This window comes from Colletotrichum karsti (assembly GCF_011947395.1).
Source record: "Colletotrichum karsti strain CkLH20 chromosome Unknown Scaffold8, whole genome shotgun sequence".
Taxonomy (NCBI): domain Eukaryota; kingdom Fungi; phylum Ascomycota; class Sordariomycetes; order Glomerellales; family Glomerellaceae; genus Colletotrichum; species Colletotrichum karsti.
In genome coordinates this window covers 1,254,708-1,280,850 of record NW_024065908.1, presented here as the reverse complement: position 1 = coordinate 1,280,850, position 26,143 = coordinate 1,254,708, and the positions used below count along the sequence as shown (strand labels likewise).

General features: G+C 55.6%; 10 protein-coding genes across 10 annotated transcripts; 7 read left to right on the top strand and 3 right to left on the bottom strand.

Annotated features, from left to right (window-relative positions):
• Positions 1-78: 78 nt before the first annotated feature.
• Positions 79-672, top strand: CkaCkLH20_03505 (60s ribosomal protein l25; the record flags this gene model as incomplete). The annotated part of the gene is made up of 3 exons (XM_038886224.1): positions 79-455; positions 520-580; positions 637-672. 3 exons carry the CDS (start codon positions 79-81, stop codon positions 670-672), a joined length of 474 nt encoding a protein of 157 aa, XP_038748733.1.
• Positions 673-1,085: 413 nt separating this feature from the next.
• Positions 1,086-1,646, top strand: CkaCkLH20_03504 (DnaJ domain-containing protein; the record flags this gene model as incomplete). The annotated part of the gene is made up of 1 exon (XM_038886223.1): positions 1,086-1,646. The coding sequence occupies one exon, from the start codon at positions 1,086-1,088 to the stop codon at positions 1,644-1,646; it is 561 nt and encodes a 186-aa protein (XP_038748732.1).
• Positions 1,647-2,182: 536 nt separating this feature from the next.
• On the bottom strand, positions 2,183-3,215 carry CkaCkLH20_03503 (14-3-3 family protein; the record flags this gene model as incomplete). Its single annotated transcript, XM_038886222.1, has 5 exons — positions 2,183-2,317; positions 2,372-2,442; positions 2,495-2,736; positions 2,792-3,098; positions 3,155-3,215. 5 exons carry the CDS (start codon positions 3,213-3,215, stop codon positions 2,183-2,185), a joined length of 816 nt encoding a protein of 271 aa, XP_038748731.1.
• A 2,872-nt stretch (positions 3,216-6,087) lies between these two features.
• CkaCkLH20_03502 (mitochondrial ATPase) lies at positions 6,088-6,586 on the top strand (the record flags this gene model as incomplete). The annotated part of the gene is made up of 3 exons (XM_038886221.1): positions 6,088-6,218; positions 6,346-6,477; positions 6,547-6,586. The coding sequence occupies 3 exons, from the start codon at positions 6,088-6,090 to the stop codon at positions 6,584-6,586; spliced, it is 303 nt and encodes a 100-aa protein (XP_038748730.1).
• A 376-nt stretch (positions 6,587-6,962) lies between these two features.
• CkaCkLH20_03501 (uncharacterized protein) lies at positions 6,963-9,227 on the bottom strand (the record flags this gene model as incomplete). The annotated part of the gene is made up of 2 exons (XM_038886220.1): positions 6,963-7,151; positions 7,203-9,227. 2 exons carry the CDS (start codon positions 9,225-9,227, stop codon positions 6,963-6,965), a joined length of 2,214 nt encoding a protein of 737 aa, XP_038748729.1.
• A 789-nt stretch (positions 9,228-10,016) lies between these two features.
• CkaCkLH20_03500 (uncharacterized protein) lies at positions 10,017-11,654 on the top strand (the record flags this gene model as incomplete). Its single annotated transcript, XM_038886219.1, has 4 exons — positions 10,017-10,086; positions 10,152-10,547; positions 10,610-10,908; positions 10,962-11,654. 4 exons carry the CDS (start codon positions 10,017-10,019, stop codon positions 11,652-11,654), a joined length of 1,458 nt encoding a protein of 485 aa, XP_038748728.1.
• Positions 11,655-11,967: 313 nt separating this feature from the next.
• CkaCkLH20_03499 (eukaryotic translation initiation factor 2 gamma subunit) lies at positions 11,968-13,632 on the bottom strand (the record flags this gene model as incomplete). The annotated part of the gene is made up of 3 exons (XM_038886218.1): positions 11,968-11,998; positions 12,054-13,040; positions 13,109-13,632. The coding sequence occupies 3 exons, from the start codon at positions 13,630-13,632 to the stop codon at positions 11,968-11,970; spliced, it is 1,542 nt and encodes a 513-aa protein (XP_038748727.1).
• A 3,097-nt stretch (positions 13,633-16,729) lies between these two features.
• CkaCkLH20_03498 (uncharacterized protein) lies at positions 16,730-18,397 on the top strand (the record flags this gene model as incomplete). The annotated part of the gene is made up of 3 exons (XM_038886217.1): positions 16,730-17,209; positions 17,262-17,454; positions 17,508-18,397. The coding sequence occupies 3 exons, from the start codon at positions 16,730-16,732 to the stop codon at positions 18,395-18,397; spliced, it is 1,563 nt and encodes a 520-aa protein (XP_038748726.1).
• A 1,121-nt stretch (positions 18,398-19,518) lies between these two features.
• Positions 19,519-21,081, top strand: CkaCkLH20_03497 (uncharacterized protein; the record flags this gene model as incomplete). The annotated part of the gene is made up of 1 exon (XM_038886216.1): positions 19,519-21,081. One exon carries the CDS (start codon positions 19,519-19,521, stop codon positions 21,079-21,081), a length of 1,563 nt encoding a protein of 520 aa, XP_038748725.1.
• Positions 21,082-24,673: 3,592 nt separating this feature from the next.
• CkaCkLH20_03496 (uncharacterized protein) lies at positions 24,674-25,705 on the top strand (the record flags this gene model as incomplete). The annotated part of the gene is made up of 1 exon (XM_038886215.1): positions 24,674-25,705. The coding sequence occupies one exon, from the start codon at positions 24,674-24,676 to the stop codon at positions 25,703-25,705; it is 1,032 nt and encodes a 343-aa protein (XP_038748724.1).
• Between the last annotated feature and the right edge of the window lie 438 nt (positions 25,706-26,143).

The window sequence follows — 26,143 nt, the reverse complement described above, 5'->3', positions numbered from 1 at the left end:
GAAAACTCCCATCGCCACGACCCGTCCGCCCCGTGAGAAAGCGTTGTCAGTATAGGAGGATACGACCTCGATCCGAAAATGTCAGCGCAACAGCACATCCAGCTGGCCAAGGCCCTGCCGGGACGCCTCCAGCGCATCCTGGCCCGGTGGCCGCACCCCTCGATCGTGCCGCCGAACCACGTCCCGACCGGCTTCCAGCTGCAGGCCCCGAACCCGTTCGCCGCCACGAAACACCCCGTGACGGGCCTGTACCACGACCCCAAGTACTCGCTGCGCCGGCAGGCCGAGATCGTCAAGCTCGCGCGCGAGCACGGCGTCGAGGAGCTCCTCCCGCCCACGGTCAAGGGCACCGAGAACCGCATCGCCAAGCGCGTCGAGTTCGGTCTGAGGGTCAAGGGTACCGGTGTCGGACAGAAGGTCAAGGGAAAGATCCACGAGAGAATGGTGATGCCCAGGTTCGTCATCTTGGTGCTGTGGCGGCTCTTGAAGACGGCGGCAACTGACTTAGTTTTTCTGCAGGATGGAGAAGAGGAGAGAGGCTATACTCGCCATGCCCAAGCTTATCAAGGAGTGGAAGAAGGTGAGTTCGTTTGGTATCTTGCCCCAGTGCGGTTCGTGTACTGACGATGAGAACAGGTTGGAAAGAAGAACTGGACAAAGTTCCCCAAATAAGCAACTCATTTGGACTTTCGAGATACGATGTGTCGACTACTATAGACGGTGTATGGAACATACATCATGTATTATCATGTACAAGAAACGAATCAAACAACTCTCGAAGCCCCCGTTCTCGTGCTACCACTTCAAACCATTGGATTTTTTCAACCAACACACAATCCTCCAACTGCACACTGCAGAAGAAAACTTAAACGTATCTCGGTAACAATTTCCCAGTACCAATCCGCATCAAAACCCAAAAAAGCCTCGTTCCGTGTCTTCATTTCTGGACCAAAGTTGCGTCGTCCGCTTCCCACTCCTCACGTGACCCATCAAAGACTCCTCAACTCCCGATTCGTCAAAAATTTCACGTGCAAACCCGCGCCGCCGAACAACCTCACGGGGCGCCCAGCCGCAACCTCATCAACATGAGCACAACACCCCCGGCGGCCCCCGGCGGTCACACCCACTACACAGTCCTCGGCCTCACCCGCAAGCTCCTCCAGGACCAGGCCCCCGAACAGGCGCAGCAGGTCATCAAGAGGGCCTACCACCGGGCCCTCCTCCAGAACCACCCGGACAAGTACCCACAGCTCAAGAGCCAAGGGTCGTCGTCAACATCAAACCCGACGAGATCAACAACAAAATCAGAAACCTTCACGGTCGACCAGATCTCCTCGGCGTACAAGGTCCTCGCCGACCCCAGGTCCAAGGCCGAGTACGACCGGTCGCTCGACCTCGCCCCGAACAACCAAGGTCTCAAGCGCGAGCAGGCCTTCCAGACGGGCATCGAGAACGTGGATCTCGACGATCTGGAATTCGACGAAGGGGCCGAGTGCTGGTATCGTAACTGCAGGTGCGGCAACCCTCGGGGTTTTCTGTTTACGGAGACCGATTTGGAGGAAGCGGGAGAGAACGGGGAATTGCTGGTCGGCTGTCAGGACTGCAGCTTATGGATGAAGGTTCATTTTGCAGTAGTAGATGACTAAATGGACATCGTCATTAATGCATCTCGTCTGGCCAAATGCACGCCTTGACTGTCATCTTCAAATACTTGTCACTTCAATAGGCTGTTTGGCACGTAGCCGTGACATGCCGAATCACTGTAGCCATTCTCAACGCTATTGCTTCTCATGTGAGCAGATTTCATCGACATTACCGGCTACAGCGAAACTGTTGATTAGGAAAAAAAGAGTGAACAGCAGCGCAACGGAGCCAGAAGCGACGAAACTAGTGAGAGTTGTGCTCTATTGAAAGCAATTTTAGTCTTTTTTTGTTGTTGTCCAGACGGTCTTGCATTAGAGTCTAAAAAAGCAACGTGGGTGCAATCGACCTCCAAAATGCTCTTATTTAGCCCCCTGCCAGTTCCGTAAGGAGAAATCAACCCCTTCACAGTTCTTGTGTGTAGTGCCTAAACAATGCCGATTCGCAAAAAGGAAATCTCCAGTCCACACTCCGTAGACACCAGTCCACCCAATTCCGGCGATAAACGCAGGTTTGCAGAGAATGCTACCAGACCACACCCTTACTCAGCCTTGGGCTCCTCAGACGCGGCGGCGGCAGCCGGCGCCTCAGCAGAAGCACCCTCCTCCTTAGCGGCAGCAGGGGCCTCGGCAGAGCCTGACGCCGCGGGCTCAGCCTCAGAAGAGGTCCAGAGGGTCTAGACGATAAGTCAGCGTTTGGTGTCTTCCAAGAGAAACAGAGGGGGGCTTACCAGGTTGTCACGGAGCAGCTGCATGATGAGGGTAGAGTCCTTGTACGACTCCTCGCTAAGGGTGTCGAGCTCTGCATCACGTTGTCAGTAATGTACCTGAAATCAGATGGCAGTGACACTAACCGGCAATAGCATCATCGAAAGCCTGCTTGGCCAGGTGGCAGGCCTGGTCGGGGGCGTTCAGGATCTCGTAGTAGAAGACGGAGAAGTTAAGGGCGAGGCCAAGGCGGATGGGGTGAGTAGGAGGAAGCTCGGTCTGGGCAACCTCGGTGGCAGCCTTGTAGGCCTCGAGGGACTTGTCGGCAGAGTCCTTGCGGCGGTCGCCAACGGCGAACTCGGCCAGGTAGCGGTGGTAGTCACCCTTCCTATTCACGTAATCAGTACCTCTCCTTGCTGGCCAATTTCAACGTTCGTTCTTACATCTTGTGGTAGAACACCTTAGACTCGCCAGACTTAGCAGATGGGATGAGGTGCTTGTCGAGGACGTCGAGAATGTCATCGCAGATCTTGGCAAGCTCGGCCTCGATCTTCTGACGGTACTCCTTGATCAGGCCAACCTGAGAAGAGTTGCCCTTAGACTCCTCCTTCTGCTCAATGGAGGTGACGATTCTCCAGGAGGCACGGCGGGCGCCAATGACGTTCTTGTAGGCAACGGACAGAAGGTTGCGCTCCTCGACGGTCAGGTCACGGTCCTCAGAGGCGACGATCTTCATGTTCTCGACCATCTCTGGAGGCCCATTCATCAGTATATTCCATCGGAGGGGAGCGGTGAAGACGACGTACCCTCGTAGCGCTCAGCCTGCTCAGCAAGCTTGGCCAAGTACACAGCATCTTCCTGACCCATTGTGACGGTTGTGATCTGTGTTGGTTGATATTGATTAGCACGCGTGGCCAGCGACGACGGTGAATTTTGCGCTCCCAATGACAAATCAAGATGAAATCGAAAAAGCGTGTTCCGTGGAGCGCGGGTTGATGGCGGCGAGACGGGCGAGGTGATTCAGGACGGATAGGGCGAGTCGCAGCGTATGCGCCTCGCTGACTTCATCACTTGGTTCGGCCCCCCGCTCCTGGTGGGGTTTCGCGCCTGACCGATCAAGATAGGGCGCGCAGACTTGTTGAGGCGTTCAATCGGGGACAGGACGAGGCAGGAACGGTATCGTCTCGAAGCGGTCGCCCGGTCCGTATCGACGGCGGTTGTTGAGGATCGGTGGAAGGAGATTGCGGCGAGGGATGCGATGACGACAGAGGGGGCACGGGGGGATGGGGGGAGGGGACCACGTACCTTGGTGCGATGTTTTGAGAAGGGCGGGGATGTTCTGGTGGAACGACGGATAGGAGGCAATGGATAATTCCCGTGTCAAGACTCGAAAGATCCGGAGCAGGGGAAGGGAGCGTGTCGAAAGGGAAAAATAGTCGGTGGTGTTGACGTTTGCTAATGGAGTGCGAGAGTTTTGAAGTTGGGAAAGTTGATGAGACGAAAAGGTGATGGATGGAAATTGAGGAAGGGGCTCTGGACTGCACAATACATGGCCCGGGCAGAGGACAAGGCGGCGACTGACTGGGCGGCGGCGGGCCTTCGCCTGGGACGCTGGCACACTGGCACACTGGGACTGGGACCGACTGGGACTGCCAACTGGGAACGGGGGGCCGACTTGACTGGTTGGCCTGAATGGGCAAGCACGTTGGCCAATCCCCTTTCCGCATCCACTGTAGCAGGTGCCCTTGTGTTTTGTTCGTGCTAGCCCTGGAATGGCCGGCTCACGTGAATTGATTGGGGTGATGTATCAGAAGGTATCGCGGCTGTGCGTTGCGGCTGAGACTGCAACACCTAATTGAGGCCTGATGGTGGGAAGGTGCTTCCAATGCCCCCAAAGTTGGCTCGATGCGTGCCCTTCTCCAGCGACTTCATGCGTTGCTTCCCATTTACCGCGAACCTGACTCTGCGACAGACAGTGGAGGATAAGTACGGAGATACAAATCGGTACTTCCAATTGTCTTAGGTAAGGTGATTTGCGTGGATCGACTTCCCCAGCACAGCGCTCCTTCCCCGGTGCAGCGTCGTCGGCCTTGAAGCAGTGGACTCTGGCACCTCAGCCAGACAAGCAACACCTGGCGCCAATCCAAGGCACCGGCTGGAGGGTAACCGACTTCCATTGACTTGACGGCTGCTGGACTGGATCACGTCACGGTTCTGCTTCTGATGCTATTGCAACTTCCAAGACTAATTTGCGAGGCCCTGACCTCTTCTACAGCTTTGCAGTCCGCCGCCTCAATCAGTCAGGGACCCCGAAGCCGATTTTTACCCCTCCTTCCCGTGCTCAATCCCACTTCATCTCTTCTTTTCATGCAATCATCTTCCACCGTGCTCATTGGTACCGTCTTTTGAGTTCAGGCACTCGTGCAGTCCCGCTGCCTTACCAGAAGTTAGGTTGTGGCGGTGTCACTGCAGTCTGAACCGTATTTCGGTGCTCTGCCGAACCTTAGTCCCCTACTTATCTGTGTTCTAGACCAAAGGAAGCCACATCTTTCCCTCGAAATGTCAATGTTGGCGCTATCGTCAGAGGCAGCACACTTACACACGCGGCCAACACCACGCAGTACCTGTCTGGCGGCTCCCTCTCCACTTCTTACCTTTGCGAGACAAAGACACAGAACGTCGCACCACTCGCACGCAGCAAAACCCCATCGGCCGGACCATCTGGCAAGAGACAGATCGCCCGAAATCCCTCTTCCTAGCCCGGGGAACATCCCAGTCGTCGCCGAGATTCAGCCTTGCCGGGGATAACGATACCTTACGGCTGCTCTCGGACGGTAGTCCGTGAGATTGGGAGTGATTGGTCGTATCCTTCTCTTATTTGTTCTGTTGTCCAACAAAACGTGAGCATTGTAGATTCGGCGGCAACAGTACCCGTCTGAATTGTCCATCAAGCAGTAAACCAGGCTTCTCATAAATCCTCATACTAAGCAGGCACGTCCAATAGTATCATTGAGGAACACCTGCAAAATAATAGCAGTAATGAGGATGACAAGGTCAGTAGTCACAGCCGGGTAGAACAAGTCACGCGGACGATAGTTCCTAGGCTGCTGTTTACAAAGTGGGTTTATATGTTATTTCCGGCAGGCCATGGTCCATATCGTGATGCCTCAAGGACGGCTATCCATTATCGCGGGATTCCGGGTGGTGCTCTGAACCATAGCGGTCAAGCACGAGCTGAACATGGCGGAGCGTACGTCTCTGCAAGCAAATGACTCCCTCGTGGCTCCTTCAGTGGCCTGAGGAAAACATATTGCCTTGTTCCTACTTCCACCGAGCCGAAAAATGCCGGCCGTCTCCATGTTAGCAAAGTACCTCACCAGCCGCCCAAAATGACGTATCACTTCCCGTACTCGGGTACGCAACAAAGAGAAGCTGACCGAAGCTCCCCGGGCCCCCCGTCCAAGAATCAGATCATGGCAGTATCCGCAGGCCGCAGCCAGCAGAAACCCACGGCGCGCCAGACTCCCTCTTTTCCCCCATCCCGTCAGCTGTCAGCACCGACCACCCACCTCCACACGCCCACCTATCACAAAAAGCGACGGTCCCGGCAACATATCGTCATCGCCCTCTCCCGTTGAACCCATCTTCGACCTACAAAACCAACTCCTGCAATTGCACACCACAACCACCACCGCACATCACCACCTCCTCCTCCTCCAAAAACACCACAACCGTCAAAATGCTTCGCGTCACCGTCGCCAAGGCCGCCGCCCGCCCCTTGACCTTTACTTCCAGAGCCGCCTTCACCACCACCGCCAGAGCTATGGGCGAGGGAGACACTGGAGCTCCCCCGAAGATGGGCGGACAAGGGTAAGTGCCTGTCTACAGAGCATCCATCCATCGTACGACCGCGCATGGTTGCGATTGATTGCTCGCTCGCTCCCACTTGTGTCAAGACCTCCCTGAGCTAACCAATTGATTTTTTCCCGCACTGCAGCGATGCCTTCCAGCGCCGCGAGAAGGCCAACGAGGACTACGCCATCCGCCAGCGCGAGAAGGAGAAGCTCCTGGAGCTGAGGAAGAAGGTTTCCGAGCAGCAGGCCCACCTCCAGCAGCTGTCCGACCACATGTTCGTCCACCCCCGGAGAAAACGATGATGCCCTCGGAGTTCCCGCTAACAATTTTCCCCCCCTCAAAGTGACGAGATCACCAAGGAGCAGGGTGGTGAGCACAACTAAAGCGACGATATTCACGCACACCTGCAATTCCGGCCGTAATATGGGCGAGAGGCCCGGCACGACCTAGGCGAGAGGAAGATTGATATCCGCAGGATCCGGCGCATATTGGTAGCTGCAGACGCTTGCAACAGGTCATGAGAAATCGAAAAAAAAACTGTCTTGTCAACGCCTGGTATTCACCACATTCTAGGCTAGTGTACATGTACATAAGGTACGGGATGCACTCCGCGTGCCGCCCATCCCACTCAATGCGAGCGAGTTCAAAGTCCTGGACCGAGCCATTAACATCTCTCCGTTTCGGAGTTTTCATGCGGGTTCCCAATTCTCTCGTGTGCTACCGTAAAAGAAAACATTAAATGCTCTACCCTAATCCATCTCAACGCCGTCCCATATAAGACCGGTAGAAGCTCTCTGCTGCGTCCGTCTCCGGGGCTCCATATTGACTGCCCATGTTGTTGTTCGCCTTTTGAGCGGCAGACACCTTGGCTTGCAAAGATGCCGCACTGGTGTCGATCCACTGCAATTGCGAGAGATGGCCGTTGAGAACACGGACAATCTGGCTCAACTGGAAATGTATTAGCGACTGCGTATGTGAGTAGGATACGGAGCAACTTACGGGATCCTCTGGCTTGGTGCCCTTGCTCAGAGTACCGGAAATGTCGTTGATTTCCTTGACCATCTTGGACAGGTCTCTGCTCTTCTCATCAAGGTTTTGAGTCAGCTTCTCGGCCAGCTTGTAGGTGCGCTCGCGCTCCTGGTCAGGTCCGGCGAGTGTCTCGCCCTGGCCCATCTGCTTGGAGAACATCTCCTTGACCTCACTCTCGTAGCGGTTCAACCACTCCTCGAGCTCGTCCTGCTGGCTTTCGACGGCCTGAAGCTGACGCTCAATCTCGTGGCTGGCCTTCTCAGCCTCGAACGTGTTCAAGTAAAGCTTCTGAATCTTCTCGCCGTTGTCGACCAGGCCCAAGTCCCAGTCGGCAACCTGGTTGGCGTAGTGCTTGAAGTCTTTCTGGTACTTGGACAGATCAGAGGCCCAGCGAGTGATAATGTCATCCATTGACTTGTTCTTTAGGCGAGGCAGCTGGGAAGTTGGGCCAGTGGTTGAGGCACCAAGGGTGTTTGATGTGGCAGTAGCGGCAGCAGTAGTAGTAGCAGGTGCAGTGCCGGTCTGAGTCGTCGCCGGAGCTGCAGGGGTGGATGGCTTCGCACCGAAAAGACCGCCGGCGGCAGCGGGAGTCGCACTGGGGGCTGTAGATGTTGTGGCAGCGGCAGGGGTAGCGGCCGGCGCCGTGGTTGTGGCAGCAGCTGCCGGCTGAGACGTGCTGGCTGCCGGAGCGGCTCCGAAGAGACCGCCGCTGGCAGGCTTAGCCGCCGGAGCAGCAGTAGTCGCACCACCGAACAGAGAGGACGGAGCTGCGGTGGTAGTCGGAGTAGAGGCGGAAGTGGCCGCGGGCTTCGCTCCAAACAGACCACCGGCGCTGGCTGCGGGTTGTGCTGTGGACGCGGCCGGCGTGGAAGCTGCATTGCCAAAGAGGCCACCGGAGGCAGCAGGAGCGGTAGCCGGAGTTGAGGCAGGCTGAGCCGCACTGGTAGTAGCAGCTTGACCGAACAGGCCGCCGGAGGCGGGGGCGGGCGATGCCGCCGGCTTCGGAGCACCGAATAGGCCGCCGGCAGCAGCAGCAGGTTGTTGTGCCTGCGCACCACCGAAAAGACCTCCTGTGCTGGCAGGCTGAGCCGTCGAAGCAGCCTTGGACTGAGCAGCACCACCGAAGAGACCACCAGCGCCGCTGCTCTCTGCAGGCTTCGCGGCGGCCGCGGCTCCAAATGGAGATGGAGCAGCCGAGCCAGATGCTGCGGCACCACCAAAGAGACCGCCAGTGGCAGGCTTACTTGCGCCAGCAGGGGGGGCTCCAGCCGGAGTAGTCGATCCTCCGAATGAAAGTGCAGGCTTCGCAGGGGTAGCTGTGGTTGCTGAGGCGGTTGGCGTGCTGGCAGCAGGCTTGTTCATGTTACCGAACAGTCCTCCAGCTCCAGCAGAGGGTGCAGGTGCCGATGAGGGTGTTGAAGAAGCGTTCTGGCCGAAGAGACCTCCAGCAGATGGTGTAGATGTTCCTGTGTTTCCACCACCGAAGAGGTTTGTAGTCGGCTTTGACGCGGCAGCACCTCCAAAAAGACCGCCAGATGACGCAGCAGGAGTGCTGCTAGCTGCGGCACCACCGAATAGACCTCCTGAGGCAGGCGCAGACGCGCCTGGTGTGCTCGAGCTCGTGTTTCCAAAGAGACCTCCAGAAGCCGCTGGAGTCGAAGATGCGCCAGTTGCAGGCTTCGCTCCAAAAAGACCGCCGGCCGAGGCGGGTGTTCCTGAGGACGACGCTGCCGGTGTCGCGTTGCCGAAGAGACCGCCCGCCGGCTTCTGTCCTGTACTGGCACCAAAGAGACCTCCGCCCGCCGCAGGAGTGCTGCTGCTTGAACCAGCGGTTGCTCCTCCAGGCGTATTGCTGCCCAAGTTACCAAAGGAGAAGCCGCTGCCTCCAGCGGCAGCGCCGCCAAAAAGGCCTCCGCTGGCCGGCGCAGATGTCGTCGGGTTCGTGCCGCTGCTCGAAGCCGGCGTACCGGATGGGTTTCCAAAGCTGAAAGACATTGTATCGAAGCTTCGTGAATAATCGATCGGGAGTTGTCTGGGTGATGGTTGATGGCTGCTCGCAGGTTGCGAGTCACAGGGGCTTCGTGATTCGGCTGCTGTGGGCTCGCGCGATTCCTTATCGTCGCATTGAGGTGCGAATCGACCTCAAAATATTTTCTCGTCGTCGTACAGCAGTCGGTTGTCGTCGGTCGAGCTGCTTAAGGATTTGGTGACGGGTATTTTTGCTGGTTGTTGGGGTGAGGGTAGCTGTTGACAATGGCTGGCAGCTTTTTTTTTGCGATGCTCCAGCCTTTGGCCTCCACGCGACTAACGCGACCGGGGACTGTGCAGCCAAGGTACCTTCAGGTACCTTCAGCTGATGGCCTGCACCATTTCAGTACATCTTCACGAATTGGTACTAGCGCGGAATTAGCCGGGTCTAGACCCACGTGATGCTTGCTGGCTCCTGACAGCTGCACCTTTGGGTTGCTGATGGCGTCTACGAGAGCCTGCTTTCGTGCCCTGCCTGTCTCTGTGCCCAAAAGGTTGCTCTTTCTGGTCTTCTTAAAAGGTGCCGCCAGCCTTCCTCAACTTTTGGTCCAGAGTAGTTGCAGGAGCTCAAATACTGGATCTGGGGATATCGTAGCTTCTTGCTTGGCCCACGCATTACGTATCCGCTAATCGACAGGTTCCCCCCTCCACACCCACTCCTATTCCTCCATCATCGATAACTCCCAAGTTGGCATAATTCCTCGAATCGCCAAAAAGTACCTCTTCACAGCTCGCAATTGCACTCGAAACAGCACCATGAAGGACGACGATACCCTTACGCCTCCCAAGCGGTCTAGCATTAGCGACCCTGGTGCCCACGACCTGGGTAAGCCCCCTAGTCACTCTGTTCTCCCTAGATGACTGTCCCAGTCGTTGTCTGACATTCTCTAGCTGAATCCTCCGACTCAGAAGATCACTTCTCCGATGCGCAATCCGCTCCTCTCAGCCCGGGAACGTCCCCCATCCCCAAGACCCGCGTAGAGAAGGTCGACGACGAACCGTCATACGGCGAGGTCCCTGGCACGGAGGCCTACCGGTTGAGGGAGGGCGACGCAGAGCCAGATGAGATTGCGATCCAGGAGAACAAGAGCGAAGAAGAGACCTCCTCGGAACCTGTGCCCCCAGCGTCGCCGGGTGGACAGCCCATCCCCAAGACAGTCGTCGAGGAGGTTCCGGGCTCGTCAGGGCCGCATTCAGAGGAGTATGAGGAGAAGCGTAAGGCAGATGCACCGGCCGACTTGGTCCTGAAGAAGGAGGACGACACCAAGGAGGGCGGCAGCAGTACCGGTACGATGTAGAGATCCCTGAAATTCAAAGAGCAATCGTCGTTGACCTGGCGTCCTCCGTAGATATCCCACCTGTATCACCTGCGCTCTCCGCTCCCCCAAGCTCCCCTCGAATGAGGCGGAAACCGTCCAAGAACGCTCTGTCCTCTGCCCCTTCAAGTGCCAGCCTTGCGCCGCCGCCTAACGGAGAGGACGGAGACGGCGATGATGACGATTTCGGTGACGACTTTGACGATTTTGAGGAGGGAGAGGAAGCGGATGGTGATTTCGACGACTTTGAGGACGGATTCCAACAACCCGAGTTCGAGGCCCCTGCTGCTCCTGCTCCTGCGCCTGCTCCGCAAATACCCTCATTACCGTTTGTGAGTACCTCTCGGGATTGCCATTGCCCAATAAAGCTGACAGCGGAATTCAGTCCATACCCGATTTCGACGGCCTAGATGGTGAAGACGTATTACAAGCTGTCGACCCATACCTAAACACACTCTTTCCTCCGGAAGACCTCGACGTATCGTCACCTCCACCAATCACCAAGGACAATCCAATCTTCCTCACACCCCGAAGTGCATCACTATGGTCACAATTGGTAGCGCCACCGCCGCTGGCACCACCAGACTGGATCCGATCCCGCATCAGGCGTCTGTTCCTCGTTTCGCTCGGCGTGCCGGTTGACTTAGACGAAATTCTCCCAGCTTCCAAGCAAAAGAAGCTTGTACTTCCGTCGCTACAAGTCAACTCTTCAGGCTCCCCACGAACATCGTCAGACTCGCGCTCCTTATCAAGGGTGCGACAAGAAGCGAACGCGTCCACGACATCGGTCGATTCCAAGGGGAAGCCCGCAGCACCCAAGAAGAAGGGACCGCCACCTGTACCAGACCTGGACCTGGTGTCCGCCAAGCAGCTTTGCACGACGACGGAGGAGGCGCTCAACGGCATGACGGATGAGGAGCTCAAGGCGCACGTCGCCAAACTGAAAGCGATGGAGGGCACGGCCAAGGAGGTCCTGGAATACTGGACCAAGAAGACGGATGAGAAAATAGGCGATCGGGAAGCCTTCGAAGGCGTGATAGAAAACCTGGTCAAGCATGCACGCAAAGTCAGGAAATGATAATAGAAGAGGGCTCATTCGTCTTCCGGGCCTATCTGCCAGCATACACCGTCTAAGGTTACTTTTGCGTTTTCCCTGTGAATCCGTGACACCGTCTCGAATCGTTGAGAGCTCTCAATCTCCCCGGCCACATCAAGTCTAACGCGGTGGTGTCTTATCATAAGCATTCATTACCCGCCTGGTACTCAAAATTTGCCATCAACCCCCTCCCGCTCCCCACCAGCTCTACCAGACTGATTCGTTTTTAGACTCCTGTGATGCTGAAGAATAGGCTTTTGAGATTTTGAATTTTTGATTCTTTGCTAGGCTGCACTTAGGCCGTGCTGGGCTCGAGGGTGACACCGCTGTTGACCGTCAGTACTTCGTTACTGTCTTCAGGGGGGGTGGAGGATAACTTACGCAGCGATGGTGGCCCATCCAATGAGACGCCAGTGCTTCTCGATACGACGGGACAGAGCAACCTTCTCGCCAATGTTTGTGCAGGCAGGGCTGGTCAGGACAAGCTTAGCGGCATCGTTCTTGATAGCGGCAACCTTGGCACCAGTTGAAGTAGAACCGATGTTGACCATGATGACCTCGTTCTTGGTGAGCTTGGCGACCTTGGCCTGCTTGCCGTCGGCGGTTCTGACACCGAGGAGACGGCGCAGGAGGTAGAAGTTGACCTCGATCTCGCTGTAGATCTCGGGCAGCTGGCCCTTGAGACCGAGGACGAAACCGACGAGACGATCGGCTCTGCAGAGGGTGGGGTCGATGCGAGTACCGACACCGATGAGACCACCGGGGACGGCGTACTTGAGGTCGTTGAACTCGGAGTTGAGGGAGACGATTCTGCTGAAGATGGGCGTGCACTTGAGGGCACCCTTGTCGTCTCTCGTGACGATACCGGGGCGGATCTCGATCTCGTCGCCGAGCTTCAGGACACCGTGCAAGATGGAACCACCGGCGACACCACCCTTCAGGTCGTCGATCTCAGCACCGGGCTTGTTGACGTCGAAGGATCGAATGACGATCATGTGGGGGGCCTGGCTGAAGTCACGGACGGGGACGGGGATGGTGTTGACGATGGCCTCGTTGACGGCGTCGATGTTGAACTTGAGCTGGGCAGAGATGGGGATAACGGGAGACTTTCCGGCGACGGTACCTCTGATGAACTTCAGGATGGACTGGTAGTGTTGCTGAGCAGCCTCCTCGCGCATCAGATCGACCTTGTTCTGCAGAATGATAATCTTGTCCAGCTTCATAATCTCAATAGCAGCCAAGTGCTCGGAGGTCTGGGGCTGGGGGCAGGTTTCGTTGCCTGCAATGAGCAGCAGGGCGGCGTCCATGACGGCGGCACCTGACAACATGGTGCTCATGAGAATGTCGTGACCGGGGCAGTCGACGAACCTAAGTGGAGCATGATTAGCCACCTTGCATTCACGATTCCGGGGTAAGCTCTTTCGGAGGAGACTCACGAGACGTGGCGCAATAATCTGTAGGTACCGCTGCATCCCTCGCGCTCGCAGGGAGGGTCGACCTCCTTCTCACTCTTGTAACTCCTGAAGCATCCCGGGCGAGGGCACTCCTTGTTATCGCACTGGTAGATCTTGGCGTTGGCGTAACCAAGCTTGATGGTAATGTTACGGATCAGCTCGTTCTTGAAACGAACGGTCTGGACTCCGGAGATGGCCTTGACGACGGTGGACTTTCCGTGAGCGACGTGGCCGATGGTGCCGATGTTGATTGTTGCTTGGCGGGCGATAATCTCGGGGGTCAGAGGGGTGAGGGTCTTGACGTCGAGGTCTTTGGGATCGGTTTGCGGGGGCAGAGGAGGGCGCTGGACTGTGGTGTCGGCGGTGACGGGGTTGGAGGACTTCTTGAGGGCCGACTTGATGGGCTTCTCCTCGTTCTCGTTGAGCTCGGTCTGCTCCTCGACGGACTCGCCAGAGTCAGACTCCGACTCGATGTCGTCGTACTTGGGTTCGCCGTTGGCAGACATTGTCGCGATTGGTTGTGGTTTTTGATGGCGGGGTAGGTTGTCGAGGGGGTTTTGCGACGGGCGGAGGGCGTGAATTTTCTTGAAATTCGAGTTCGCCGTGTGGTTCACCGATTGCCTTGACGGTTTCGACGAGCTTCGAGGAGGATGGCGTTAGTTCGTGGGTTTCGTGACGTCGGGTTGGGGCGATCGTGGATTTTTGCCTCGCTGAAGCCTCGAATCGAAAAAGTGCAGCCCAGTGTGTGACTCGCACGCTAAGCCCTTTTGGTACTGATAAGATAAGCCCCGCCGGGCGGAAAAACACACTGGTGAATCGCCCCGACCTAAAGTTACCATTGAAGTCGCAATTCTTACCAAAGCATCCTCGAGATATCACGATTGGCGCCACGCAAATTCCCAGCCTTCCGGGTCCTGGAACTTGGGAGTCATTCATTTCTTCAAACCAGTACAGTCAAATTTCGGTCATCATCAACGGAAACATTCGAAAACTGGCAGAGCCCAGACTACCACGAATTTGATCGGCTCCGATGAGGCTCTTTTACATTCAAGACTCCTCCAACGCCAATCCATGAGGGAATTACCTATTGATGAAGAAACCCCAGAGTGCGACTGGACTTGAAGCCTTTGAATCTCGGATACTTTTGTCTCGCGACATATGAAACGAAAGCCGCCTTCAATTCCAACAGTCATAGCCTCTTCGGTTTCTCGAGGGGTCGAGCACGGTCGTCGCTTCTTGACACTTCTTGACAAAGGAGTATGATGCAATCCAGCATCGCTTTGGTTCCAGAGACGAACAACTGTGCAACCAGCAAGATGTCGCTTTGCACACTCAAGCGAACGCAGTTCCATATTCAGGGTCAGGCCTAGCTTGGTTTTGGCTAGCAGCGTCTGCCCGCATCATTGAAGACCACAGGTCACATTGGACCTCTTCCAGAAAAGAAAAATGCTACTTCCCAGATGAGCCGGCTTCGTCCGCGATCACTTCAACCGGCATTCAAGGCACGGAAGAGAAACGAGTGCCTTCCAGCACCTCAACCTCCGATAAAAATAGAGCCCGAGTTCAATTATATGCAAGCACGGACACCATTTCAGATTTGGTTCCCATTTGTTCGGACGGAGCACGAGGCCAACGGCGGAACACGGGCCAAGTCTTACCTTAAAACCCGCCTCCCACCATCATCACATCTTACAAGGGGGATCGCTGACGCTGACTGCTGACAGCCTTGACGGCATCAAGCTCATTTCTCAGAATGGAAGCTCGCCTAGCAGGATAACCAGCGTTTCTATTCTTTGCTCGTCCATCACACAGATCGCCGGTACTCGACCATCACAGCAAGGCTCTGCGCGATCCTCGTTGTACTTGCGATACCGCCATCAACTGAATGTGATGCCTACGGATACCCGGACTCCGTCTCCAACTATCGGTTACTCAGAATACCAGCATAGCCAACGTGATATTTGGGGGCGCCGGTGAAGGTGGACGGTCGCAATTGCCACGGCTATTACACACGTCGCTGTGTATCCGTACTCTGTACTTCTGCCTGCATACTACCAGTCACTCGGCCTAGCTGGCCACTCCAGAGCTTCACCGAAAGCCAAGAACAAGCAGACCATGATTGATGGTTCGAAGCCCCACCAAAGCCGACGACGCCCGTTCAAATGAATGTTGCAACCCAAGAACTCGGGCTGGAAGTCCAGCAAGACTCGGATGCCTCGAGTGGGCGAGTAGTCGAAAGGGACGAAAAAGGACACGCCATGGCAGGCGTTGTGACCATTGTTTGCCATTCACCCATCCTCCCCCCATCTTTTGCTTACCGCCGGCTCTGCATGTGGCTGGTCGTCCATCACGCACTTCTGGTCTCTGATTGGCCGTATGTTCTTGCGCCAACGTGCAAGCATGTGGTATCCAGAGCGGCTGCATCTATTCAGCCTATCACGACTGCAGTTGGCCGACAGGGGAGGCGGGCGGCAGCAAGGGTCAAGTTGTCGATTTGGCAGAGTTGGCGCCGGTTGTAAATCAGTTGCAAGGGTTCCGCAAGCCTGCTCTTCCATCCTCCGTCCAACCACATCGTTGTCCTACCCGTTACCACTGACCTGCCTCCTCTCGATTTGAATAGCCATGTCCAATCAACATCCTTACGTGCATCGTCGAACCATGCGGATGCAACGACAGGTGCTGCCAAGCTCCAGTGAGCTTTGTCGAGAATGCTCACTGCTTCAGTCAGTACGTACAAGACCACCTTAGTGAGGTCGGTTATTGCGAGAGATGGACAAGTGTGCATGCCACTCCTCCTCCACGCCTCTCTTTCCCCTCTCTAAGGACATTTGGGGTTGCTTTGGATATTCTATATTCGTCCCGTTGTTGGAAAAATTGCGCATACCTTGGCTCTGTTGAAAGTTCCTCCGTGTCGTTGTGCCTTTCCCTCCCGCTCTTCTTTCTCATATCTTCTCTTGATTGCAACTGCCTGCTCATGATCGTCTCTGCAATCTCCTGATATCGCTGCAAATCGCCGTTGTGTTGTCTCAATAGTCGCTGTCAAAAACGACTCCGCTCGATTTAGTACCCGCCAGCTAGGAACAGGCGACTTTCCGGGACTGCAATCCAACCTTCGGGCCAACCATAGCTCGGCGCCACCCCGTCCACTCTCGTGGGCGTCTATTTCTATCACGACCGAATCGCCGGCCTGGAACTCGGCGGCTCACCTATCAGATCACTGCTCAACTCGCGCTATCCTACCCTTCCACGCTGCAGGTAGGAATTGTCTTTCCGCTTCGTCCCACTTACACTGCTGATCTCCCTCCTGCAGCCAAAAGGCCTTGCCTTCCGGCCTACTCTGTGGCAGCGCCTATTCAAAACCATCAACTTCCCCGAGTATCCGACCTGCTGGACCTTGATCTCCTCCTTTTCGACAGCTGGTCTCGCCAAATTTGATTCCTATCGTGCTTCATTACTGCTTTGATCTTCGTCATCTGTCGCATGTCCTGAGTTGGTCCTTTCTGTCGGCGACCCAAGTCTAAGTTGCCTTTCCTATATACTTGACATACCTCTCTTGTTCTCTGTGATCTCTGGAGATACAGACGAAGAAGCACAACACACACAATGGGTCCTCTAGGTATGTCTATTCAGAACTTTCAATGCTCACAAGAACCCAGACTTACATCTTTCTTAGACGACAAGAGGCGGCCTGCCGCACTTAACCTCGGACCTACCCGATCAGCCTCCACAGACTCTTCCTCGTCGGACTCGTCGTTGAAGCCCCCTCGAACTCCTCGCTTTGCGGAAGCCACCTCAGTTCACTCCCCCGTCGAAGGCTCTCGATCGCCGTTCGCCGACCCTCCGGCGAGGTCAGAAGTACCACAATCTCAACCTGGAGACATCGGCTTCGGCTACATCAGCAACAACGACAACCGCGAGTCTGTAGCCGTCCCCATGACACCTAGATCGCCACTCAAGAGCGCCATGAGAGTGCCTGGCACCCCGGCTCGCAAGATCGAGAACCCTCTCAGCCCGACTTTCCGGGAGGAAGATATACTGGAGAAGCGTGAAGCTGCAACCGACGTGGAACAAGCCCGCGATCTGGTATGTGGTATCAAGCCACTCAAACCCTGACTGTTACTAACACTCTCTGCAGAAAATCAAGACTCGTGTTCGCATGGCCAAGTTCGCTCTCCGTGGCGTCAACTTCAGCTGCAGTCTAATCATCATCACCATGATCGCTGCGACCCTCCAGATCTTCAACGCTACGAGGAAACTTCCTGCTCAGAGTGGCCTGCCACCATGGGCTGAAGGCACTGCCAAGTGGCCCCAAATTCTCGTTATTACCAGTGAGTCACAAAATCATATGGAGATGAAGACTTCCGTGCTAACCAACATACAGTGGCCTCCATTTCCCTCACAGTCTGCATTGGTGTTTTCGTCGCTTACTGCCGTGGCGGACACGGGCGAGCCGAGAAAGTTGCAACCTACTACACCCTCTTCGCTATCGGATGGTTCATTCTTTCCATGATCATGTGGGCCGTCGCCGCTGGCATATTCCAATCCAGTCGAAACAACGGAAACGGCAAGGACATGTGGGGATGGAGTTGCAAGGAGAACAAGCGCGCCGAGGTCTTCAGCGAGAAGGTCGACTATGCCCTTCTCTGCCGCCTCCAGAACTGGGCCCTCATCTGCATGGTCATCGAGATCGTCATCGATGTCATCTGCGTCCTCCTCTACAGCATCGTCTTCTACCGCTACTACACGAAGCGCCGCCTCCACAAGTCCATGGACATGCGCGACCGCGCCCGCTCCGACCTCTACCTCGCTCAGCTCCGCTCCCAGTCCGCACCCAACACCCCCGGACTCAAGTCCCCTGGTCTCTACTCGCAGTACACCATGTCTCCTCGCCACCCCGAGAAGACCTTTGAGAACATGTCCCGCATCGAGGAGGCCTCTCCCTTCACCCCGGGAACCCGTTTCGTTGAGCCAGAATCCAGCTTCGCCAAGCCTAAGTCCACCTTCAAGCTGCAGGCTCCTCCTATCAAGGCCCCGTCAGCGACGCCCAGAACCAACCCAACTGGTTTCACGCCCACCTCAGCCACCGGCCCTGCGCCCAACTTCCCTCCTGTGCAGCAACAGCAACAGCAGCAACAGCAGGCGCCGCAAGAGCACGCACCGATGGCCGCTGACGAGCCCGTATATGAGGCCGTGCCTATCCCCGGAGCCTACGCCGATGCTCCGGTGAAGAGCCCACCTCCTCACCAGAACTCCTTCGGTTATGCGAGGTGATGAGAAATTGATATGAAGTATGAGATTGGAAGGATATGCTTGACGTGTGCGACGATGTGACCCGTCCCAAAAGGAGAACTTTTTTACAATTTTTTTTTTGTTTCAGCTGAGCTGGGTTTTACATCTCATTTTCTTTATCGACCTAAATCGATCTATATACCATTCTGGCGTTGGGAAAGGCAAGACGGGAAAGACTACGTCCGTTTACTTCGTCCGCAGCTCATGAGGACCGGCTCTTTGGACATAGCGTAGCTCATAGCAGTAATTACAAACATTGTACAATCATCTCTACTTTGAATCATCGTACTCCTCTGCCGAGACTCAAGACTTTTGAAGACTTTCTCAGTACTGATGGAATTATGGGGATTGCGAGCCAGTCCCGGTGTGGTCGGAGAGGGATAGCCCCAGTTTACCGGCTCCTCATACCCTTGCCCTTCCTCCACCACAGAACAATTCTCATCATGATCCTCTCCACGCTCCGGAATCGTCATCCAACAAGCTGGGTTCCAATCGCCCGGCTAGCTCAATCGGTAGAGCGTGAGACTCTTAATCTCAAGGTTGTGGGTTCGACCCCCACGTCGGGCTCAATTCCCGTCCGCGATTGTCCAGCAACTTCATTTTTGGCAGTTTTTTTTTTGTATTATCATGATTTTTGGCTCGTCGCTCGGTGTATGAGTGCTTGGCACTCGTTGGTTCTCTCCTCCCTTGGACCACCAGGGTCTGATTCTCCCCTGGTCTACGAGTTGGTCTCGAACATGGGCCACTGCTGCCTGGGCTCTAGTGGTCTCACTCAACCAACATAAGTCCCCTCTCCTCCCATGATTTGCTCCGGTAGCTGTTCACTCCCTATCTTTCTTTGTTCTGAATTTTCCAAGTTTAACTATTGGTAAGTTTCGCAGAACGTGATTCGGGCCTGAATGCTAACTTGAGGACAGTAAATACTGAGAGCAATCATGCCGAGACCCGTTCGCCCTGGTCTCATCATCGAGGAGAAACGACCCCTCCAACAGGACTGTTTTATAACACCCCCAACGGAAATAACGTTCGACTCTTTTGCCAGCCTCGCACCCGAGATTCACGGGGTGATATGCTCACACCTCCCCAACCGCGATATCAAGAGCATGCGCCTGGCCTCCAAGCAGCTCCGTGATCTCGTCCAGCCCCATTTCCGCATCCAGCGCGTCTTCATATCGGCCAATCCTCGCAACGTAGAAGTTTTCAGGGCCGTCGCAGAACACGAATCATTCCGCCATCGGGTTCAAGAGATCGTTTGGGACGACGCGCGCTTGTTGAGATCCCTCAGTGAACACGTGGAAGAAAACGGGTATGAGCCGATGCACGATGAAGATTTCTACGAACCTTCCGACGACGAGGAGCCTCCGGAAAAATGCCCTCGCGACTTCTGGCGAGCATGCCGGGAGAACATAGAGAGGGCAAAGGAACGACAGGGCAGAGACCCGAAGAGCCTCCCGGAGCATGTCGAGTTCGCGGAACAGCGCGCCGCGCAGCTCCCCTACGGAGTTGCGCACACCTACTACCAAAAGCTGCTTCAGCAGCAGAGCGAGGTCCTGGCCACGGAGGCCGACCGCATCGCGTTCGATTGGGTTCTGGACAACGACAGATTTCCGAACCTGAGACGGATCACGGTCACGCCAGTAGCCCACGGCATGATCTTCAACCCCTTGTACCCAACGCCGATGATCCGGGAGTTCCCATACGGCTTCAACTACCCGCTCCCCCGCAGCTGGCCCACGCCATACAAAAGAAGCAGCATCGGCGCCGGGGACTGGGCGACCGACGCGGACAAGGACAGGTACCGCGGTTTCTGCATCGTCACCCGCGCGCTTGCGCGACAGCAGCGCACAAAGGTCCCTGAATTCATCATCGACGGCCGCCAGGTCAACACGGGCCTCACTTGCGAGATCTTCCAGACCGCCGCAGAGCCGAGTGAAGAGTACGAGAACCTCGTCAGCGTGATACGGAAACCGGGCTTCACGACGCTTAGGCTCAACCTCATGGTGGGAGGCCAGGACTGGCAGAACTGGCCCGCGTTCCGCAGTGGGCGGCTCCGTGAGGCTCTTAATGCCGACTTGCGGCACTTCACGTTCGAGGCCGATCTGAACGAGAACATGGCCTGGGAAAGTGCAGGCAAGCCCGACCACTTTGTCCCTCTGCGCTCCATCTTTCCGGTCGAAGCGTGGACCAACCTGCGGCACTTCGGGCTCTCGGGTTTCCTCGTCAAACAAGACGACCTCCTAGACCTCCTCAGGTCTCTACCGTCCACGCTCCGCTCGGTTGAGCTCAGCTTCCTCGAGTTCATGGAGAACAGTGGCAACTACAAGGGCCTTCTGTCCAGCATCCGTAACGACTTGGGATGGCGCGAGAGAGCCATCAAGCCGCGCGTGAGCATCGCGCTGCCGTCTGACTCCTCTCTCGCAGGGCGCGCGGTGTGGATCGACGAGGAGGTGGAGGAGTATCTCTACGGCGACGCCGAGAACCCCTACGACCGCTGCGAAGACCGCTACTTGCGCTGCGAAGACGGGCGCAGGTTGGAAAGGGGTGTGGGGATCGAGAGAGACGCGTTCGAGCCTAGGTTCGAACGGACCTGGGACTGGGACCCCCGTAAGCCGGACGCGTTGCCGGAGGGTTTCGTCAGAGGCTCGCAGAAACGAGCTCTTCGATAGGGTCGGTTTGGGGTTTACGATCACTCTAGATAGGCTGGACAGATGGGTGTTGTTGCTGCGGGCCGTCCAAGAAAAAACCAAGGCAAGGTCCACATGGGCAAAGAGACATGGAACACCGGGCATTCCTCTATGTTATAACTAGCTAAAAAGTCCTTCAGGATGATTTCAATAGTTCCCAGAGCCTCCTGAAGCAGGCTCTTTTACGAAAAGAAAATTAGCTTTGTATGTCACTCTATTAGAAGAGTATAAACTCCCGTAGTTTGAAATCTATCTATCATTCCAAAACCCCATTAAGCTGTTGATCGAAAAACTAGCTTATGGTTGGTGTCAATATGACTAACAGCGCTTTCCGCTCTGTCGGACTTCTCCAGGGAGGATTGAGTTTTCTTTTGCTCTTTGTCCGTCTTCTCAGAAGCACGCTTTCTGCTGCGACGCGAAACCCTGGCACAGTATCTAGATCACGATAGATCAGCTTTACACCAAACTCGCTGATCTGTTTGGGGAGCCAGAAACTCACGTGATGCCGGCGATCGTCAACACAGCCGCGCTGCCGCAACCAACCCCGATGCCGATTCTTTGGCCTTTATCCAAGTCTGTTTTATTTCTGAGCTCTAGTAAAGCCTCGGTGGGTTTTATTGAGCTCACCTTGAGTCACGCCACCACCACTACCTGGTGGTTCGGCTGGGACGTTAGTCCGAGAGCTCGTGGGCGAACTCGTCGTCGAAGTGGCCGTGATGTTTACCAATGTAGTTGTTGGTGTTGCAGCGCAAAAGAACGATGTTGCGACGCCAGAGTTCCACACATATTCTGCGCAAAACGGGGCGTTTCCAGCACTAGGTAGGTATAGTCAGAGGAGAGTTCAGTCGAAATCTTTCTTCGATTCGATAATCCTTACCATGTGAGTACGAATGACGCAGACGCGTCTAGAGAGCGCCCAGTCCCGACGCACCCAGTGTTAGGGACGCAGCTGTCGTCCCTTGAACAACAACCAAGAAATAGTTTGTTTTGAGAAATGGTTGCGTTGCAAAAACTTCCCTCCGGGCATTCGAGAGAGACACCTGTCATACGTGTTTAGCACTTGGGAAAGCAATTTCATCTAGAGTAATTTAGGTCGTACCATTGAATCTTGGGCATTCCCCTCGAGCATCGTTCTGTCGTCCGAGAAGCTTTTCGCTGCCCCTCACGCCCTGAGGACTCTCGGTAATGAAGGGTACAGGAGCATGAACTGGAACGGTGGAGTGCGGATGTGCAAGACTGCTTAGAACACCAAAGCTACTCAAGATTAGGAGGACGGAGCCGATGGCATAAGCCATCTCGGATGAGAAAGGTAAGCTTTGAAATTAAACACGCGAAGCATTCATTCACAACGTGGAGAATCTGACTCCAGGGGCTGCTTTTACGGCTCTATCTATACGAGTACACAGGCTGATACTCCAGCCAGCCTTGTCTGAAAATATCTTGCAGGTTACACAACATCAGCTTACTAGTTCACAAACGGCGATCTGTGGCGGCGCAAGGCAAATATTTCGTTATCTCGCATGATTTCGACTACTGTAATTGGTTCAACTATCAGTCACACATCTTCTCCATCTTCAGCCGTGAATTCAGTGCCACACATAACCTTGGTTGCGGCTCTCTCGTTGGTAATAGGAGGCATCCAAGACTGTCGGCTGACCTTGCATTCTTTGCGCCGCCAGCGTATGAGGTGGTGTGAAGCTGCATGTGTGGAGCAATTACCATTTACATATATTCCTGCATACCCTCCTTGAAGGTTACTCATAGCTGTCGCTCGCTCTTTCTTGTCGCCATCTAATACCAAGAATTGACGAAACGTCGCTTACAACATGTCTTCGCTTGCCAGGCCAAATTGCACAAGTCTAGAACTATTGAACGGCTTTGATGATTACCTACGGGAAGTTCGCCTTATAACCAAATTCGACCCGGTCCTGATAGAAAGTTGCTCAACGCAGATTTGTGGCGCAATCTGGGGAGAGAGTAATCCCGACATATCTGGTATTGGGGTGCGATAAAGCTTCTTTCTCATGACTTATCGAAGAGAAAACGAATAACCGACTGATGAAGTATGGCAGATTTCCATTGGATACGTACTGGAAGTAGCACTGGGGCTTCTTTTTGCCGTCAGCATACTGAGCGTACGCCAGCGTAAAGGGCCTAGGTGGGAGTTTTACCAGCTTGTAACCAAAGCGGGGTTTGAAGCGTTCTTCGGCTCTGCCATGTACTTCGCGATCTCACTCGAAGTGGCCGCGATTTACATGCTCGTCAACAAAGACTTCGGCGTTTCCACACTCGGACTCGGAGACAGCGAGGCCCGCATCATCCTGGCCGTATCAGTCGTCTGCATTCTGCCGCTACTGTATGCAATCGCATTGCTGCCGGCCCGATCACATCACCCCGAGCCGCAAAGGCACGACGCGTCTGAGATGGCCGACAACAGCCGTGTCGATCCCGGAAGTGTTCGCCTCACACTTTTTGCGCTGCTCTCGTTGCTGTTTTTCTACCCGTTCCTATCTCAGTGTATCCACAACTGGGCTCCGTCTCGGATAGGGGAAGGGAAAGGCCCCGACGGCGAGACGCTTGCATCCGAGGAAGAATGGGACAGTGTTGAAAGTATATGCTTGGGTTCCGAAAGACTGTCTGGGCCAGAAAATAGATTCCTGGCCGTTTGGGAGCTGATTTCTTCCATGACGATCTTTCTCGTCTTTGTATGGTCTGCCCTCGAAGCCGGTATTCAAACAATGATAGCTCAAGACCAGACCCTGGGTGAAGAGCGGCGCATCACCGTACTTCTTCTCAGAATGAAAAGTTTTGTTGAGCGGCCATGGAAAAACGGTTCGGCAGTCCGGATGCTCCTTATGTCACTCCCTACCGTTTTGGCGATCCCGTTGCTTTGGGGCATCTTTCGTTTACGCTCAGTGCAGGCGGCTACTCTTGAGAGGTTAGAAGTGCACTATAGCGCAAACGACTGGGGTTTTGGGCAGGTCGTCGGTATCGTTATATTTGCGCCGGTAGTCACAGACACGTGTTTTGCAGCATGGGCGGCACGCAATTTGCTTGGAAAATGAGCGTCATGCCTGTACGCCTAGGCGTGTGTGCTGGTGGCATGTTGAACGTCGACTATTTTGAATAGACGTGGAGTTTTGCGAGCCGGGCAGTGTCTCCACTTTGCGGTCTTTCAGCCAATAGAACACTTATCCCAGGCAGATCAGCCAATAGGAAGACATAAATCTCTAGCGCGCCAGAAGCCCACATTAATCCTCCGGGCGCCCGGACGTTGAGGCCCCGCGCCCGCTGCCGGCATTAAGGCCCGGCGTGGAGGCCCGGCCTGGGCGGCCGGGTATAAGGGCCAGCATCCGCTGCAGTCAGTCTTCATTTAAGTACATCAACAAGGATGCCAATTTAGCGGGTGCTGCTACTAAAAAGAGCATTATTAAGTATGGCAGCAAGCCTTATAGGCCTTGGCACTTGCTCAGCGTTTGCGCCGGTGGCTAAAGACCGCAGAGTGGAGACACTGCCCGGCTAGCAAAACTCATTAGTATCTCACAGCTCATCTCCCTCCTCCCCCTCCTTCATCATGGCAGAAATTCCCCCCTCATCCATCCCAGCTGATCTCCCTCCCACCTACGAGTGGCGCCGCCATAACGGCGGCGTGGATCTCTCCCCGCATCTGCTACGCCTCCGCTGGCGCGCGTGGGATCCCATCGAGTCCATCCGCGTGCTCGAAGACGCCACGGATGCCGACTCCCCCCAGCAGTCCTACGGCCTGGCCACGCACCCCATCGCCGCAGAGCCGCTCACCCTCCAGCCCGTGTCCACGATGGTCGTTTCCATTTCCTCCCAGGACATGTGGGAGGAAGCCTGGCTCGCCGAGCACGGCACACACGCCGATTTGGACGACGACGAGGGCCTGGAATCTTTTGGCGCGCGCCTGGCCGTCCCTAACCCGACCGATGACGAGTGGTGGATGGTCGAGGACCTGGCGGAGGAGCAGGGCAAGGACGTGGACGACGATGACTTTGAGATGCCGGCCTGCAGGCGCGTCTACTGCGGGCTCGATCGGCCGCCCGCCGATGTGCCGCGTGCAACAATCCACGGAACGGGCGACGGAGGGGTGCTTACCATTGGCGACTGGATTAAGGGCATGCATGCGCTGATCGATCGGGAGAGGGAAAACATCCTGGCCTGTCGCGGCGTCATGCACGGCGACTGCCAGTCCGACGTCCGACCCGATGAGGTGCTGTACGTGGACCCGACCGTGAGATTCGACGGCGTCGACCTCGTCGGCGACCGGGACGTCATCTTGCAGTCGACATCGCGCCCCCCGACGGGGTGGGACGACACGTTCCAGAGGTGGGCCGGGCAGCCGGCCATCAGGGCGGCCGAGGCGGAGAGGAAGGCCCGAGAGGCAGCCAAAATTGCCGCCGGTGTGCCGCCTTGTCTGTGCTGGCGGTCCAAGGAGCAGCCCTGCCCACACGCGACCATGGCCGGCGCGCCGTGCCGGCCGAATCCAGACACGTTCCCGTTGCACGCACCGGTTGGTCCGCCGAACAACTGGTGGGAGGTTGGCTGGAACGGCTACACCGGGGCTCCCCCGGAAGGCCAGTGAGGGCAGCCCGAGTCTACATCATCGGCCATGGGCCGGCATTCCGTCGTCGTTGTATCAAGTCGGCTAAAACCTGTCGACCAGAGGCCCAAACTCAAGGGATCCTGAGTTCTCTGGTAGGTATTGTTATATGTAATATAGTTGTGAGCTAGATGAGTTTAAAGGGGGAAGTGGGTTGGGAGCATTTGCTGATGTCACCTGTCGACCTAGCTACAATCTTTAGCCAGGCCGATATAAAATGCCAGACTACAGATAGGTACATAGTGAGCAATATATCAATAACTGGGAATCAACGTTATTGCACTTAGTTGCTCGCAGATACGCGGATGATAGGCGGTCGTTTACGAAGCTTATGTCGAAGTTTAGCCTGGGAGAGCTTACTTTAGACGCAGAACGGGTAACTCCAAAACTAGAACATTAGATTCCTGGACTGGGTTCTCG